General features: G+C 36.4%; 1 protein-coding gene across 13 annotated transcripts in view; it reads right to left on the reverse strand.

The window, feature by feature from the left end:
* The window catches only part of PDLIM5 (PDZ and LIM domain 5), a 204,045-nt gene that overhangs the window by 135,359 nt on the left and 49,353 nt on the right, over window positions 1-19,333 (reverse strand). For all 13 annotated transcript variants that reach the window (XM_082728192.1, XM_082728200.1, XM_082728191.1 and 10 more), the window contains exon 3: window positions 5,641-5,792. In XM_082728192.1, coding sequence (XP_082584318.1) covers window positions 5,641-5,792 — 152 coding nt within the window. The remainder of the gene's footprint in view (window positions 1-5,640; window positions 5,793-19,333) is intronic.

A 19,333-nucleotide genomic window follows, 5' to 3' on the forward strand; every position in this document is an offset into this window, starting at 1 on the left:
GCAAGTTTATCTGTGTTATGCAGAAAAGTGCTGAAATCAAACAGTTAAAATCTTAGAATCCAATTCTAATATAGTTAATAGTTATTTGACATCAAAGCTTTAGAAAGTAATTTTCTTCTTTTGTTAACTGAAATATAACTTTAAAAATGATCCATTTTGACTTGGGTAAAATTATAGGCAAAATGCAGTTGATACTTAAAAATGCGATTTGCTGGGGCACCTGGGTGGCTCAGTGGGTTAAAGCCTCTGCCTTCAGCTCAGGTCATGATCCCAGGGTCCTGGGATTGAGCCCCGCATCCGGCTCTCTGCTCAGCAGGAAGCCTGCTTCCTCCTTCTCTCTCTCTGCCTGCCTCTCAGCCTACTTGTGATCTCTGCCTGTCAAATAAATAAATAAAATCTTTAAAAAAATGCGATTTGCCTAATTTCACCAAGAGGAAAAATAATTTCAAATAGAATTTTTCATTGTCCAGTTGTACTCAGGAAAAAAAAGAAGAGGAGGAAGAAAAAGAAGGAGGAAAAGAAACAACTTCCGATCCTATTCCAAGGATAAAAGATATATTAAAATGAAATCTTCCACACCTCCATATTCATTAGATACCCAGAACATAGTGAATCAAGTCTTATCTTTTCAGGATATCAGAGAGAGATAATATGTTTGCTTTATTAAATACCCTCATACTAGACTAGATAGGAAAAAAACAGTTACAAAACCACCTGCCTCTCTGTCTACTTGTGATCTCTGTCAAATAAATAAATAAAATCTTAAAAAAAAATCATAAGCAAGTATCTTTATCTTACTTTTTCTTATCTAAAACCTATTCTCAGATATTGAGGTTAGGCCTAAAGAAGAAATCAATTAAGTGTATATACTATATATTTAATGAATTGATACGTATCAATAATACTTTGGGCAAAAAATATTCACAAAATAAAATTTCTGGTAACTTTCATTTCAGAAACAAAAATGGCTTTTCTCTTATCTTCTCCCTCTGGGGATTCTTGGGTGGAGGTAAACAGAACTCCAGAAGAGTGGCAACCATCCCTTGTTTCTGACAGTGCTAGAAGGAAAATGCAGTGAGTGCTACCACTATGAAGACTTGAGGAGAAACTTGGTCTGCTCCTCCTTCTAGCCCCTCCTTCCAATAATGACATCGTTTCTCTCCCAGACCTTGCTGTAGATCTGGCCAGGCAGCTGTAACTCTCCAAGGCTTTCTCACAACTTTTTTTTAGGTCCAGGAAAACTTAAATTTGATTACAATATCACAGTAACGCACTAGACTACATGCTCTATACCATCCCATGCCACCTCTCTGACCTTACCTCTTACCTGCGCTCACTCGGGCTTCACTCTCTCTGTGCCAAGCATACTGGAGTCCCTGTCAGGGCCACTGCACCACTTCTTCCCTCCGCCTAGGACATGCATGACCCACATAGCCAATAACCTTCTCACTGAACTTTCCTGACCACTCTATTTTAACTTGCAATTCCCTACCCCTGCACCCCCTAGCTCCCTTACATGCTCTATTCTTCCCCAGAACAGTTACCTATTTCTGCTCACCAAAAGGTAAGCACTGTGAGGCAGAGATTTTTGTCTCTTCTGCTCACTGCATGTCCCCAGCATCTATAACAATGTTTGGCATATACTAAAAGCTTAAAAACTACTTGTGGAACAAATAAATGATTCCAAGTTTGGGAATTAATGCTGGTATTCATCAAATATTAATTAGATATTAAGAACACAAAACTATACAAGATGTTGTTAAACAGATTGTATGAAAAACATGGTCTTTGCTTTCAAGGAGTCTAGCTGGAGATGCAAAAGTAATATACATGGAGTAATTATTTAAATATGTGGACAGTATTAGGTATGACTATTAGCTAAGTTTATTTGTATGCCTCATGGAATCTGCCTTGTTATTCCTGGTTATACCTAGCACATAATTAAATTCTGAATCAAATGGTAAAAGCTTGTCATAGGAGTTCAGACAGGGAAAAAATGAACTGAGTTGCAAAAGTAAGAGAAAGCAACAGGTGGCTGATGAGGTTCAACATGGGCTTTGTAGATGTAGAAGCCTGTGTTGGCAGTGAAGAGGTGGGTAGGCATCTTAGATGAGGTGAATTTCATGAAAGGTCAGACAGGCAGATGAGGGCCAGTAAGAAACACCTGAAATAAAATGATAGGACTCACTGATCAGTAGGGATGATCTGGGGAGGACAATTTCAGTCTAGATCACAGAGAACCTAATCCTCTGAGCAAGCAGACTCAAGTCCAGATGGAATCTCACAGCACATGCTGTACCCAGCCTGGGTTCTACCAGTTTGGTACAGCCACTCATGAAAAACTAATGGTGCACACCAGCAACTTTCTATGTAAGCAACAGAAGATAACCTCCTTCCCTCCACCCTGCATGTACACACACACACACACACACACACACACACACACACACACACACACACATATCCCCACACATATATTTACAGGAAAACTGGTGGCCAGTGACTAACGAATCCAAGAGAGGGGGAACAAAAGCCCTGTTCCCTCACCTCAAGGCAAGACAGCCTCTATGGTACAATTTTATCCCAAAGTTACCTCCTGGATCAAGCTGAGGCTACATATACCCTGAAACCACATCCTTGTTCATCTCAGTTTCTTCTTCTTCCCAGTCCTGCTTCACTCACTTTGCCAGAAGATTTCAAAGACCTCTCCTGATATATTACTTGTACATGAATTCTATCTCTTATTCTGCTTCCAGGGAAACTGGAGTACTACAACAAGTCTGTAAAGGGAAGTACTACATGTTCACAAAGAAAAGAACATGTTTTAGAAGAAAAGAATTACACGGCACAAGCATTGTTGTAGGTCATTTTGGAAGAAGACTACAAAACAGGCTGTTTGGTAATAGATGGAATAAAGACGGTAAGGTGACAAGAGGCAAATTAAGGATGCTACTGTCAAATTCAGAAATAAGTGGAAGAGAAAATATTTGCTTCAGTATGAGAACTTAGGAAGGGACACAACTTAGTATAGGGAAAGACTGAAACTAACTCTTCAAAGTTTCATTTTTTCCTTGAAAGGCAAAAATATTCCTTCACTAGTATTGTTAATGTTTTGGGTTTTTTTGTTTTGTTTTGTTTTGTTTTTTTTTAAGAGAGAGTGCATGTCTGCACCCATATTCAAGCAAGTATGGGGAGGGATAGGGGCAGAGGAAGAGGGGCAGAGAGAGAGAGAAAGAATGTCAGGCAGGTTCCATACACAGCGTGCAGCACAATGCAGGGCTCAATCTCATGGCCCTAAGATTATGACCTGAGCTGACCTGAGCTAAAATCAAGAATCAAATGCTTAACCAATGAAGCCAACCAGGTGCCCCAGTAGTATTGACAATGTTATATCATAAATTCTTTCAAATGCAAATCTCTTTTCAGGTTGACACTACTTAACACAAGAAGTGTTAAAAAACTTGAGAATTACAATAAGTAACAACAGGACTCTCAAATTCTCTCTCATGTTTTGGGCCCCGAATATCTATATTGAGAAATATGAAGACAAAATTAAACAGTATCTCCAAATGTTTAGAATGACTTAGTTTGTTAAATTTCATATTTAAGTGACTTAAAAGAATCTTTGTTAAGGGTCAGCAACAGATTACTTAAAATTGGAAATGCATACAAACAAAGTAACATCTGGTTTTCATCTATTCTTATGGGACCCTGAAGTAATTTCAAAAGAAAGTAGATATAGCTAAGCTTCTAATCTAATATCTAAGTTTATTGACTCCGTGGTACCCTTTCAAAATTCGTATTTAGTAAAAATGAGTATAAAAAAAATGACTACTTTTCGAGGCACCTGGGTGGCTCAAGTCACTAAGCATCTGCCTTCTGCTCAGGTCATGAACCCAGGGTCCTGGGATCAAGCCCTGCACCCGGCTCCCTGCTCAGCAGGAAGCCTGTTTCTCTCTCTCCCATTCCCCGTGCTTGTGTTCCCTCTCTCATTCTGTCTCACTCTCAGATAAATAAAACCTTTTTTTAAAAATTACTGCTTTTCATTTAATTAGTCATAATAATTTCATGTTACAGATCTCAGTACATAGAACAGAAAAAAACACTATAAAAATAGAAATTTTTAGCAGGTTATTTTTTTCTCATTGACTCCTTTATATGCATTAAAACATATACCTAACAGTTATCAAAATTTAAATACAAATAACCTTTGACCAAATAGTCCCAATGACAGGAATTTCTCCCACACACACAAAAGAGGAGGGTTGGGGGTGCTGGTTACATCAAAGTAAATCCCTAAGTCTAAGTTCATAAAAATTTCTCCTATTCAGTTTTAAGACCAAACTGATACACTTCCAGAAAAGTACATACCTTATCCTGTATATATCCTTTAAATAGTCCCAGGAGAGCCTCCAAGAAAAAAAGGTTCCATAGCCAAATATGTTTGTACCACATGTATTTTCCCTCTTAAAAATTAATATACACAATAATTTATAGAAGGCTCTGAGATGTTCTGAGGTGAAAATGGTGTTTTCCAAATTTTATAGAACTAGAGAACACTTTTGTACTCATCAAAAACAAGACTTATTTAAAACTTTCCATACTTAGCTGATAAATGATAGCTATTTTCCCTATAAACCTTAAAGGCTAAAAGCTATCATTCAGTCACCTTCTCCCCACTCCCTTTTAACTCCCTTCCTCTGAGCCCAAGATACTGCAGTGCTTATAACTTTATAATTCATAATAATTATAGGGATCTTACTAAAATATACTTCTTGGTTCTTTCAGATAATTCTGATTCCTATCAGTATTTTTAGCAAGGAATCCACATGATTTCAAGGTAGGTCAAATGCTCAAAATGCCTGATACATTATAATCAATGAGATGACTAGCTATGCTATAACTGAGGCCAGAGTATCTTTAAAAAACAAAACAGTAAGTTCTGAAAATCTGCATTTCAAATGTAAAAATATTTTCTTCCACTCAAGAAGGGCAAAAAAGACATACTAGGAATAGCCTAACTATTTATTTTAAAAGAATACCTTCTAATATACTACCCAGAATATTAAAGCCAAGAGTTTTACCCTATAATAAGAATTTCACCCTAGAATAAGAATTTACCCTATAACAGGGTGCCTGGGTGGCCCAGTGGGTTAAGCCTTTGCCTTCAGCTCAGGTCATGATCTCAGGATCCTGGGACTGAGTCCTGCATTGGGTTCCCTGTTCAGCAGGGAGCCTGCTTCCCTCTCTCTCTCTCTTCCTGCCTCTCTACCTACTTGTGATCTCTCTCTGTCAAAAAACTAAATAAAATCTTAAAAAAAAAAAAAAAGAATTTACCCTATAACAAGAATTTTTAGCCTACACTCTACTGAGAAATTTCTGGAATTCTTAGATTTTCTAAAACCATACACAAATTTTATCAGTTCATGAATGCATGCCTTTTTATGGGGAAACAATCCAAAGCTTCCACCAATTTTTCACACTGCTCAATTACTCAATTTAAAAGCCATTACATTTTGTAATTTATCTACCTGAAACAATGGGAGGAGAAACTTCTTAGCTAATACCGCAAATCAGATACACAAAAACACACTCCTCAGTATTGTTTTCTCCCCCAGAAGCAAACAAAATGCAAATTACCTTTGCAGAGTCATGTTCAAAGAGCCAGTACAACCCTTAATCTTGTTCTGGGCTTCAAGATGAGTCATTCCATGTGCACTTATTCCATCAATGCTGAGAACCACATCGCCTATTCTTACATTTGCCTGGGATGCTTTGCCGCCATCTTTGAGCTGTAATAAATATATTTCATTAGGAGTGTCTCTCTTTAAAACACAGAATAATCAACACAGATTAAAATTGTACTTTTGCTTGCATCAAAAGTATACTAATATACTTTTAGACAATGTAATAAAAAGTTATCTTTATTAACAGGTAAAGTTAAAATTCAAATGACTTTTGTGTTTATTTTCTTAAATTCTTATTTGCTTTCTAAAAACTGAAAGCATTTTCTGGAAAATGTTCCTGATAATTTCTTATTTCTTTATTGTGTAACAAGAGCAGTGTGTGCTGGTCATGAATGAGGAAGACAAACAGCCAAGAAAACTACATTTAACATCTGTAATATGAATAGGGTATTTCAACTCTTTTAGAAATAATGCTTAAACTCTTTAAACAGCTGTATTTTTGTTTGAGCACAAAGAGTAACACAGACAGAGGATCTACTGAACAATCCTTCCTGTTGAGTCCAATTCCTACCCAGTGTTTGGGGTACTGAATTCTTTTAGTTCATAGGCCCAAATATCTTTTACACTAGATGTGCTTCCTACTCTGGGCATTTAGTAGAAGGGGAAGGAAACCAGTTGTGTCTGAGACTGTCAGACATTTTTAAAAGTGTACCACAGTCTTCAATCCCCAAATCTTTCTTCCCTTCTCTAACAATTTTCTCTGTGTTCACATAACTTAGTTTGACCTCCTTCAAAGTTCATACATATCTATTTCACTGCTCCAAAAGAAGAAAATATAAAATTGCAGTAAAATGTAACATGATGCAATTTTAATACATACTTAGAAACATGGAACAAGTACAAATCAAAAGAAACCATTCTAATTTAAAAGGCAAGCTTAGAATTCAGTAAGTACAAGTAGATCACACTGAATATTAGGTTGTAGGAAGATAAGACTTTACCCCCCCAAAAAAGAAAGAAACTAACCAATATGCCTCAAATATTTAAAACTAAAGTATTTTCTAAGTTTCTCTTTGGATTATACAATACTGTAACTTTAATAATGCAAGTGAATTGTACAATTAAAAATAGTTAAAATGGGGGGATCTGGGTGCCTCAGTCATTAAGCAACTGCCTTCAGCTCAGGTCATGATCCCAGGGTTCTGAGATCGAGCCCCACATCGAGCTCTCTGCTCAGCAGGGAGCCTGCTTCCCTTACTCTCTCTCTGCCTGCCTCTCTACTTGTGATCCCTGTCTCTCAAATGAATAAATAAAATCTTTAAAAAAAAGTTTAAAAAAAATAGTTAAATGGTTAACTTTTTTTTTAAAAGATTTTATTTATTTATTTGACAGACACAAGTAAGCAGAGAGGTTATGACCTGAGCCAAAGGCTGAGGCTTTAACCCATTGAGCCACCCAGGCGCCCCTAAAATGGTTAACTTTTATAATTACCACAATTTTTTTAAAAAATGAAGAAAAAAAAAAACGCAACAAAGTATTTTGCAGAACATTTTACTAAAATTACATCTTGATTAAAAAATATATCCCAGAAACACCTGGGTGGCTTATTCAGTTGTCTGTCTTTGGCTCAGGTCATAATCCCAGGGTCCCAGGATCGAGTCTGGCATTGGGCTCCTTCCTCAGTGGGTTGCCTACTTCTCCTTCAACCTGCCACCCCCCCCCACCCCCAGCTTGTGCGAGCTCTCTGATGACTAAAGAAAAAAAAAAAAAAAACACCTCCCTTCAAAAAAAATAAATGATTGATTGATTAATTAAAAAAATAAAAAATAGGGGCACCTGGGTGGCTCAGTGGGTTAAGTCTCTGCCTTCCACTCAGGTCATGATCCCAGAGCCCTGGGATGGAGCCCCACATCAGGCTCTCTGCTCAGCAGGGAGCCTGCTTCTCCCTCTCTCTGCCTGCCTTTCTGCCGCCTTCTGCCTACTTGTGATTTCTCTTGTTGTCAAATAAATTTAAAAAAAAAATAAAATAAAATCTTTTAAAAAATAAAAAATATATCCCAGGGTACCTGGGTGGCTCAGTAAAGTTAAGCATTTGTCTGTAGCTCAGGTCCTAATCCTGGAGTCCTAGGATAAGCCCCCTATCCCTGAGCAGGGAGCCTGCTTCTCCCTCTTCTTCTGCTCCTCTCCCTCTGCTCCTCCCCTCAACTCATACTTGTCTCTCTCAAATATATAAAATCTTTAAAAAATAAAAATAAAAAATAAATAAAATAAAAAATATATCCCTCAGCAAACTAGACAAGAACCGAGTACTGGAATTCAAAATTTGGAAGCAAAGTAACAAATAAATAGATACCAATCATTCAGTTAGGTTAGGTTTTGATTACCATCAGCTGTCAAACTCTTTCCTTATAAATAATGATCAAGGCAGACCAATCTTAGTACATGAGAACAAGAATCTGTAACTAAAATCAAGAAGAGTAGTGAAGGTGAGATCCATTAAAACAAGGCCTATGTCTACATTTCCTCTCCACTTTATCCTAATACTAGAAGTGTGCCTAGCACACCACATACCTTCACAAAATATATACTGAATGAATGGATGCCACAGATATTTATTTAACACTGGCTTTGTTTTAAATTGAGGGGTGCCTAGCTGTCTCAGTCAGTGGAACATGGGACTCTTGATCTCAGGGTCATGAGTTCAAGCCCCATGCTGCATGCGAAACCTACTTAATTTAAAAAATAAAACAAAATAAATTAGTGAAATTAAGAAAAACTAAAGTTTTACATAATTAGAAAAAAAATTTTAAAGATTTTATTTATTATTTGACAGAGAGACAGATCACAAGTAGGCAGACGGCAGGCAGAGAGAGAGGAGGAAGCAAGCTCCCTGCTGAGCAGAGAGCCCCATGCAGGCCTTGATCCCAGGATCCTGAGATCATAACCTGAGCCAAAAGCAGAGACTTAACCCACTGAGCTACCCAGGCACACCCATAATTAGAAATTTGTTTCATTTTAAAATATGACTATCAAGTGACCAAAATAATTCTTGAAATTAGTAAAAAAAAAAAAAAAAAACCTATTTGATCAAAGGTATATAAAATCTCACAGTGTAAAAAAAGATTTCAAAACTTTAAACTGAAATATTCTCCACCAGATACATAGTATAGCACATAAACAGTATTATCATGATTTTGTTTTCACAATGTATCACATACATAGTATATCATGATTTTGTTTTCATCTTTACACTAATAGAAACTATCCCCTCAGCTGCCAAGATATTTAAGGGAAAGAAAAATTGGTAGTATGTTTACACTAAAGAAAAAAACTTCCAGAGTAACAAAGCAGATCAAAATTTAACTCACAGCACATTTATCAACATAACTATATTACACTTATGTGCACACATATACACAGCTTTTATTATATATGACTGACAAAGTAGTTCCAAAATTCAATAAAAATTAAATGGACTAGTTTTCAGAATCACAGTATCAATAAAAAATAATTAAGATTGAACTTTCTTAAGTATATTTTAAAATACTATAAAGGCAAGTATATTTATTAAAATATGATAGCTTTGTAGGATAGGGAAAAAGTCTTTAAAAACAGCAGAATTGCATTAAAAGATACAGTTTTACAACATTAAATAACAGGCATAACTACCTTTTAATAATCACTATTTCTTTTTATGAATTTAAATATAAAGAAATCACTTAATTTAGTAACAGAATTTATAAACTGTTCCCACAGAACTAAATTGTTTAAATTGTAAGGGGCATTGACAAAGGAAACAAAAAGCCAGCAATGCCACTGCTTTCTATGGTACTTATTTATAGAGTTGTTCTAATGATTTGATGAAGTAAGAGCTCAACAGATGTTGGCTATTATTACTATTTCCTTGACTTCAGATTACTAACCTCAAAAATGTAGGGGTTGTATTAAATGATCTCAAAGAGCCCTTCCAGGTTTTTTTTTTGTTGTTGTTGTTGTTGTTTTTTAAAGATTATTTATTTATTTTTTGACAGACAGAGATCACAAGTAGGCAGAGAGGCAGGCAGAGAGAGAGGAGGAAGCAGGCTCCCTGCTGAGCAGAGAGCCCGATGTGGGGCTCGATCCCAGGACTCTGGGATCATGACCTGAGCTGAAGGCAGAGGCTTTAACCCACTGAGCCACCCAGGCGCCCCAAGCCCTTCCAGTTTTAAAAGTTTTTCTATCTGAGGTATCTGGGGGTGACTCAGTCGGTTGAGCATCTGACTCTTGGTTCTGGCTCAGGTCATGATCTCAGGGTCCTGAAATGGAGCCCCGCATCAAGCTCCATGCTCAGTGGGGAGTCCACTTGAGATTCTCCCTCTCCCTCAGTCCCTCCACCTGCGCGCTCTCTCTCTCTCAAATAAATAAATAAACTTTTAAAAAATAAGTAAAATAAAAGTTTAGTTGTGAGCTGTCTGCACAAAGGTATAGATCTAATCCTTAAAAAAGAGTTAATCTGAAAGACTTCATTGGTAGAGCAAAGGAAAATCTATTCCCTTCCAAACTGAGCAAATAAATTGAAATTTGAATTCCGATAATGTGACAAGTATCAAATAATTTACCCCAGATTTTATTTCAGCCAATGCTTGAACTTCCTTTTAGGTCAAACATTAAAATAGATTAGATAGGTAAGGAGACAGACAAATAGATGATAGATAACCAGAAACAGAACACATCTATACTATTTGACCATTTCTCACATTCCTCACATTAAAAGGAAATCTATGGACATTTCCTCTAAACGTACCCAACTTGAAGAATTTAAATACTCTCATCCAGTAGTAACATAAAGGTAATGAACAATGTAGAAAGAAAATAACCTAACCAAACCCAATGTCATAACTAGGTAAAACTTTTCTTGCTCCTTTGTTCCAGTTGCCTACTAGAGTCTAAGATCCCATGATCTCAGGATGTTCAAATCCAACTACTTAGAACTATCTATCCACGGGGCGCCTGGGTGGCTCAGTGGGTTAAGCCGCTGCCTTCGTCTCAGGTCATGATCTCAGGGTCCTGGGATCGAGTCCCATATCGGGCTCTCTGCTCAGCAGGGAGCCTGCTTCCTCCTCTCTCTCTCTGCCTGCCTCTCTGCCTACTTGTGATCTCTCTATATCAAATAAATAAATAAAATCTTAAAAAAAAAAAAAAGAACTATCTATCCTTTGAGGATTGCTTTTACTCTAACTGCCACTCTTATTTTTAGGTGGTAGAGCATAGAAATGCTATAGCCCCTGTTGACTCTGCCTCTTCCACAGATACCAGCATCTAGGGAAATTACTAAATTGTGTCTATCCTTCCATTACTCCTCCATGTTAGTCCATACGCTGAACATGTCACCCTGACCTTGCCTACTAACTACTACAAGAGCTTTCTAAAGACCTCTTACCACCAAACTCTCCACTCTCCACATTACCCTCCCCTTCCCTCCATCTTCACATTTCCATAATGGTGGCCCTAATACCACTTCATACTGAAGAGTTCCAATCATGTCAACTATTTAGAAAAAGAGGGTAAAAAAACTTCAAATATCTGCTTGCTTCCTACAGTCTAGAATAACACTAAAGCCTGAATTATGAGCCATCTATAATTTGTCACCAACCTGTTTCCAACTTTAAACAAGCTCTATAAAGTCAGAGATCATGTTTTTGAATTTGCTCTTCTTCCTAAGACCTTTGAATATTGTAGGTATTAGAAAAACATCTAATTAAACCATAGTAAAGAGGAAATCACAAACTGGAACATCAGTTTTATATGTTAAATTCTGGTAGAAATATACTTAGTTCACCAAAGAGAGAAGATTGGGATCTAATCTGAAAATGAGATTCTTTGATTAATCATTAGACCTAACTGGTCTAAGTAAGGTCTACACTCAAAACCACACTTCTAATAAAACAAAGTAAATTCATTTGGGATAGTCAGTGATATATTTTCCCTAGGACCTTCAAAGAGGTATCACAACTCCTCTTGTTAATCTTTATCTAACAAGCATTAGGAAGAGCTTAATTATGGGGCACCTGAGTGGCTTAGTTATGCACTGGACTCTTGATCAGCTCAGATGACTATTCAGGGCTCCCTGTCAGGCTCAGTGTTGAGTGTGGAGTGTGTTTAAGATTGTCTCTCTCTCCCTCTTCCCCTCTCTGCCCCCAGTTCTTGCTGTCTCTTCTCTTTCTCATAGATAGATAGATAGATAGATAATAGATAGACACATAGATAGGACCACCTTCATTATTTAACCACAACCTTTTCTCAATCAATGATCAGAAATGGAAACAAATGCCTATCACCATCTATCCAATCTTTCATATTATTTAAACTGTCAAACAAATTCCTTTTTGTCGATAGCGTTTTGAAGCCAGTAATATTAATCATTTTGGGTTTTGATATTAAGATCTTTTCTAAATCGCCAGCCATCTTTAGTATTAGATATTCAAGTTTTCTATTCACATAATTTAAATTAAAAATCATGAAGAACTAATGCTGTATACATAGTGGGAAAAGCCCAATGCATAAAAACAAATTTAAGACTTGTTACAGATGGCATCTCACTGACTACTCCTATGAGCTTCATTTAGTCCCACTTCCTCAAGCCATTCACCCACTAGAAAGACATTATTTTTTTCCCCTTAAATTGGGTAGGATGTAGCACTATTATGAATTGTTAGCAACTAAGGAAAAACTACAAGGTCACTCATTATTTTCACAGTTCATTTTTTCTTTGCTTTTCAAAGTCTGAATAACTTGCATTCATCTAAAACAGTAATAACCTTCTGTCATCAGTAAATCTTGTACATATTATATGACAGCCTTAAGTGTATGCATATTTCATAAATGTACAGTGTGTATTAAAGAAACAGTAGTAGTGGGAGGCTCCTGGGTCAAAATCAACATAAATCAAACTAATCACCAGCAAATGCTTCTCCTTTGATCTTGAGAAGCATTTTTATTACTGTTGTCCAATTTTCCATAAACTTAATTGTAGCTCTATGTTTCTCTAAAAAACACTGCTTTGTGATCTCACTTAAGTCGCAAGCACACATGGCTGCACATACTGGAACTACCTCTGAGCTTCTGTTTACTGATGCAGAAATGAAGGTACACCAGAACAACTATATGCTCATAAAGAGAATGGTATCTCTACTGAGCCTCCCCATTAACCTAGATGAGAAAGGCTGTAATATCAACCACCTGTATGTACTTGGACTAAAACCTCTAGGGATTCGTTTTAACCCTTTTATACTGCAATTATGTATGACAAGAAGTTTTCTCTTGAAAAGGAAATCCAGTCTTCAATAAACAGATGGGCAGACTCTGTGTGTGTGTGTGTGTGTGTCTGTGTGTATGAAAGGATGAAAGGTACCACAGACTTGAGCTCCCCCCATCTGACTTTGACCAGGAAATACCCAAAGGCAAATTTTCTTGAGTTATTTTAAAGGAGTAGTTCTTCTCATATAATATTTTTCTATTCTGAGAAAGAAATTACCCAGAAAAAGTAATGGACTATTTACTGAGCAACGACAGTAAGTAAGCAACTTTATGAGACCCTCTATCTTTCTTTGCCATTTATCAGATAGTTTTACTCTGTGTTGCAGATGGAAAAAGAGAGCTTCAAAGGGATTGCTGATGTCCATACAGCAAATAAGAACATAGTTCAGAGAATAAGCTTTGAAATCAGGCGAATATGGGTTCATATTCATGTTCTGCCATTTCTTGATTACGTGACATGAATTTACTAGACCTCTCTAAGTTTCACCCAACCCTCTTTAAAATGAGGACTACAATTCCACCTGTCTCACAGAGCCCTCCAGCAGATAAATAAAACACCAGCATAGCATATCCCACACAATGCAAAAATAAATGTTCACTATTATTATTCTGCCATGCCACCAATTCACATAGGCAGGATGCCTGTTTCAAGGACCTACAAGGCAGAGAAGACAGCTTTTCAAACTGACCAGTCAGACCTTATGGCTTCCCCATCCCTCCATAAATAAAGACAAAATATCGCTTCTTTATTCACTCCATTCCTGTCTTCTCTAAGCCTTAAGTTTTCCTTTATTTAGCAACAGAGCTTGATATGCCACAGGATCAGAACCAGCTCTCCATGTCCTCTGTCTCTGCTTACTACTGTCCAATTCTGAATTTCCCAAACTCCATTCTCACAGGATAGTGACCTCATATTACCACTTCTCAGGTCAGTTAGGTGTTGCCACTGTACCAAAAGGCCAAAGAATAAGAATCAATAAGATAATATTGGTGAAGAAGCCTTGAAATGGGGCAGAAAGTGAAGAAAACAAGGAAGGAGGGTATTGGTACAAAGGCTAGAATAAGGAAGCAAGACTATGAGAAAAGAAAGGGCCATGAGGTATTTCTAGATCTAGATCTAGATTCCAGGTTTGGTAAACTAGATCCTCATCTCTGGGTCTGTTGTACCTCCATGTGCACATGCATAAAATATTTAAACTGAACAAAACATCAAAGTAATAATTAATTATAGGAGATTTTATACTTTCATTTGAATAACTAAAATAACCTAAATGACTCTTCTTAATGACAATGATTTAAAGCCAATCAACTCACAGTAATACCAATGTGTGTCATTAAACATGTCATTAACTTTATTATACTCAAATAAAATTTATAACTGAACTTTCCCCAAATGTTTAGCCTCCATGCAAATGTGTGGCTCCAGCATTTCTTCTTAAAACTTAAAAAAAAAAAAAAAGATACACATACACACACATATATAAAGATGTTATTCCTTTATTTGAGAGAGGGAAAGTCCCGCACACGGGTGCATGAGCAGGGGGAGGGGCAGAGGGACAAGCAGATTCTCCAGGGAGCCAAGCAGGAAGCCTGACCCAGGACCCTGAGATCATGACATGAGTTAATGTCAGACGCTTAATCAACTAAGCCATCCAGGAGCCTCTCTTCCTAAAACTTTTCAATGAGAGAAAAAAATAGCACTACATCTTTATAAAATTGCATTAAAAATACCAGTATCTCAAGAAAGCATGCCACTTAAACAAAAATCTCAAAAATGCACCAAACAGAACATTAATCTTATCCACAAGAAGTATGCTATTTGGGATTCATAAGGAGTTAGAGATATACCTGTTAGACTAACCCTTCCCCATAGCTATTACCTCTTGAAAGCAAGCACATCACAGAAACAAAACAATTACAGAACTCATAGCAAAAAACAAAATCAATGAAAACATTATAGAGCTCTCACTTTTAAAAGTTAGACCCCAATATGGCAGGTATTATTTAAACACATTTAACTGCATGAGATCTCTCTTTAAAATGATCATTTATGGGGCACCTGGGTGGCTCAGTTAGTTATGCCATCTGCCTTCAGCTCAGGTCATGTTTCCAGAGTCCTGAGATGGAGCCCCACATCAGGCCCTCTGCTCAGCAGGGAGCCTGCTTCTCTCTCTACCTGTTCCTTCCCCTGCTTGTGCTCACTCTCTCTCAGTTTAATAAATAAAATATTTAAAGTAAAATAAAATAAAATAAGCATTTAAGGATGCCTAGGTCGCTTAGTTGGTTAACCATGTTGACTCTTGATTTCAGTTAGGTCATGATCTCAAAGTTGTGAGACTGAACCCCTGCTTTCCGGCTCCGCACTGGGCATGGAACCTGCTTGGAATTCTCTCTCTCCCTCTCTTAAAAAAAAATGAGCTATTTAATATAGCTGCTATATTGCCCTAAGCTTTTTCAAAAAGAAGCACAATGTTTAGCTATAACAGTGACTGCAACACTTAGAATTCTCTAATGAAATGTATCCTTCCAAATCACAGGGAACCTCAGTATGCACACAAAAACCTCTTATGCCTTCCTCTGGAAGTAAGCCAGCAGTTACAAACCTCACGAAACAGATGTCAGCAATAGAAATTATTTACTGATGACATATATACCCAAGTATATTACAGAAATTTTATAATATAAATAACACCATTTTAATAGATGTTTACTAAGAACAATTTCTGCTGGTTCACAAAATTACCTTGGTAATTGGATAATTGTATTCTATGGGTTAACAAGCAGGAGACAGGTACCTCTATAAGAGCCACAACCAACATGCAAGTTTTCAACCTCTGCATATTTTCAACAAATATGGAATGCTCGGAAATGTATGACCCTAACACCATGGGTATGACAAGAATGCCCTCAGACTTAATAAATGTAAAAAAGGAATATATAAATATGACAGCTATAGAAAGAAACACTACCAGAAATTTCCCATGTCCAAAAACCATGGGAACTAAACCATGGGAAAATAAAGATGTGATTTTTCTAACAGTGCTGTTACCAAAATTTGGATAAATACACCAATAAAATTATATCAATCTAACCAACAGGATTTTCTTGAGGTAGAGAAAAGCACTGAGGAAAGTCTTATTTTGAAAAACTCCTAAGTAATGGGCAATCTTTGATTTTGTTTTAAAAATGTACTTTCTAGTACCTTCTATAGGAGAAAACTATCTCCCACATATATCCCAGAATACCATGGATGTGACTTTCACACTGCTACCCCTCAAAAAACACACAAGAAGGTATGAGCACTACCCCAAAATAGGGAACTCTCAGAACTTGTTTTCTTAACGGTATTACTCAGTCATCAACCAAATGTCACAAAAAACAAAAGTGGTAAAGTTTTTAAGCACTAAAGTAAGAAGTAAAGAACATTTGAGAAGTACTGCATTTTTTAAAACATATCCCTTAAGCTTTCTTTCAAATCCCAATGTGTTCACTGTCACTCCAGTACTTATGAATCTGCCCTACAATATTACACTTAGCACTTAAAATTGTTCTGTCGTGCATTGCCTACTGCCATACAGTGTTGACCCCCCAGCCAGCGTGTAAATGCAACTCAACCACACATAAAAAACTAATCTCTGCCTTGGATGTCTAACGTAAACATGGCCCTCTGTAAAATAAAATCATTTGGCTTTCTGTATGTTAGAATGGCGAGATAAAACAGTCACTGATGTCTCTCTGTGAGTAACTTTGTAAACTCCTGACCCATGTAAGCAGTGGTTACTTTAACTACAGGCCTTCTCTTTTGGCTTATGAGTCAAACTATAATCAGTTTTACCCAAAAGTCTTGAGAATACACCTTATATGGTAGCAGTGAGGAGAATACCTCAAAGTACATGTCATTATGCCTCACAAAACCAAGGGAAATAAGAGGGTGATTATGCCTTTTTCTTTCCTTATGTAGCCACTGAATTACCTAGTTCCAACACTGGGCTGCTGTTAATACTGTTTGTTCTAGTCCTCTAAATCTTTTCTCCATGATGAGTCCTCCTTTATTGAAGTAATATCTTTATTCTTCTCTACTAGCATCCCAATGAAATAGAAATGTGCCTTTTTAAACTGTAATTCACTATTAAGACACCACACGACACTTTCATTCTATAGCTAATCCATGTGTTTAAGCCCAGAGATTTAATATGCTTTGTAGTTAACGTGTGAATATAATTCTACCAGAAACGTGAAAAGTATGGTGGTTTATTAAAAGAAAAAAAAAAGAACACATATACAAACATCTCTAAGTCAAACAAGTTTGTTAATTATACAGAAATTTGTGTTTCCATGCAGTCCACTTTATAATAATAAAGAAAATGGTAACAAATGCCATAGATAATTATAAAGGTTAGAAATGAGTAAGTCAACTCTAGTTTACCTGAGAACAGTTTAACACTGAAATTTACACATTTCAACCCTCCCTCCTTACTAGGTTCTGTTCAAGGATGAGATGAAACCTCTAAAATTGTATGCAAATTGTGTACAACTTTGCATGCATTTTTCCATTGAGTCAGTCCACAGCTTTCCCCAAATTCTCAAAGGCATCTATGACCAAAAAAAATGTTAAGAATGAATTTGAAACGATTTAATGAAACCTTAGAACAGTGTTTCTCAAAGTGTGGTTCCTAAACTACCAGCAGCAGCCTACTTTCATGATTTGGGAAAAAAATCACAAGCCCTTCAAAACCCACAAGCTAAAAATGTTTCAAAACAAAACAAAACAAAAAAATCCATTAGCATCAAGAAAATTTAAGCACTCAAAGGAGAGTTTATATTTATTTAATGTGTTACAAAATCATGACTTCGTAAGTTAATGGCAGGTAAGTATTTAAAAAAAAAAACAGGGATCTACTTTTTTTAAAAAATCCTAAAATCTTCACAGTGTATATTATTAATATTTAATAAGGGCCTAGCCCATTTGATACCAAATTCAGAGAAAGGGTATAAAGAACTGGCATAGCCCTCTCCCTCATCTACTATTTAACTTTTCTAATGTGTACGTAACTCTCCAAGAAGCAATGCTCCTCAAACTATCTGCGGTGAACACTATACCTGCCTTATACCAATTCTTCTGTAATCTATAATAAAGACAAGTTACTGGAAAACAAAATTTAAAGAAACCGTACAAAATATAAGACCAAATTTCTTATCATCAAATTCAACAGACATAAAATTATTCTGTCAAACTACCGAAGTTTCTAGATACCAACTCTTCATTTCTGTCCTTACTTCGTCTCAAACTATAACCAACAGTGTGCTGGTCTGTAGACCAGAAGGATTTTCTTTTATGCAATGACTATATCCTTTATGTCTCTTTAGGTCTATTATACACAGACTTAAAAATAACACACAATAAATATTTAATGAATTCCCATAATAGAAATCAATGGTATTTAGTCAACAGGCTATTGTTTAGTAATTTATTTCCAATTTTCTTTGCTCTTATGTTAAACATAAAGTGATAAATGATAATATCCATTTACTTTGGTATACTGATCTGACTTTCTCTTTAGGAATTGTTCCTAAAAATGTATACACATTTAAATTTTTGATCCATGATACTAGAATGCCAGCAAGAGTATTTGCAACCATTTTTAATTCTGCAAACTGTACACAAAAGTGTTTGTTATCCACACTCTTACAACTCTTAATATTACAAAAGAAACCTGATGGCAATTTTAACTCTACCACTAACAAATCCTGTGACCTTGGGCAAATCATTTGCATCTCCCATCTTATTCTGCTCAGCTGCATGAGACAGCTGAACCAAATGTTCTAAGGTCTCTTTCAACGCTAAACCATAATAAATATTTATAGACTACTATCTCTCATTATTCTAAACAGCCATTACAATTAGTATCCATTACTCATTTTGGCATTAAAATAACTTTTATACTATTCTCTAATTACTTCATATGTACATAATTCTTATTTCTCTATTATAATACATTAAAATGGCAAACATGACTACTTTTCAAAACCTAAAATTATATCAACATTAGAAATCCAAAAGGTGGGACACCTGGGTGGCTCAGTGGATTAAGCCTCTATCTTCAGCTCAGGTCATGATCTCAGGGCTCTGGGATCGAGTCCCACATCGGGCTCTCTGCTTGGCAGGGAGCCTACTTCCTCCTCTCTGTCTCTCTGCCTGCCTCTCTGCCTGCTTGTGATCTCTGTCAAATAAATAAATAAAATCTTAAAAAAAAAAAAAAAGAAAGAAATCCAAAAGGCTAGGTTTCAGAGCTAACTAGAAGAGAATCTAGCTTATCTTCATTTTCAGATCCCAAATGATTTTTTTTTCT

The sequence above is a fragment of the Mustela nivalis genome (genome assembly GCF_964662115.1).
Source record: "Mustela nivalis genome assembly, chromosome: 4".
Lineage (NCBI taxonomy): Eukaryota > Metazoa > Chordata > Mammalia > Carnivora > Mustelidae > Mustela > Mustela nivalis.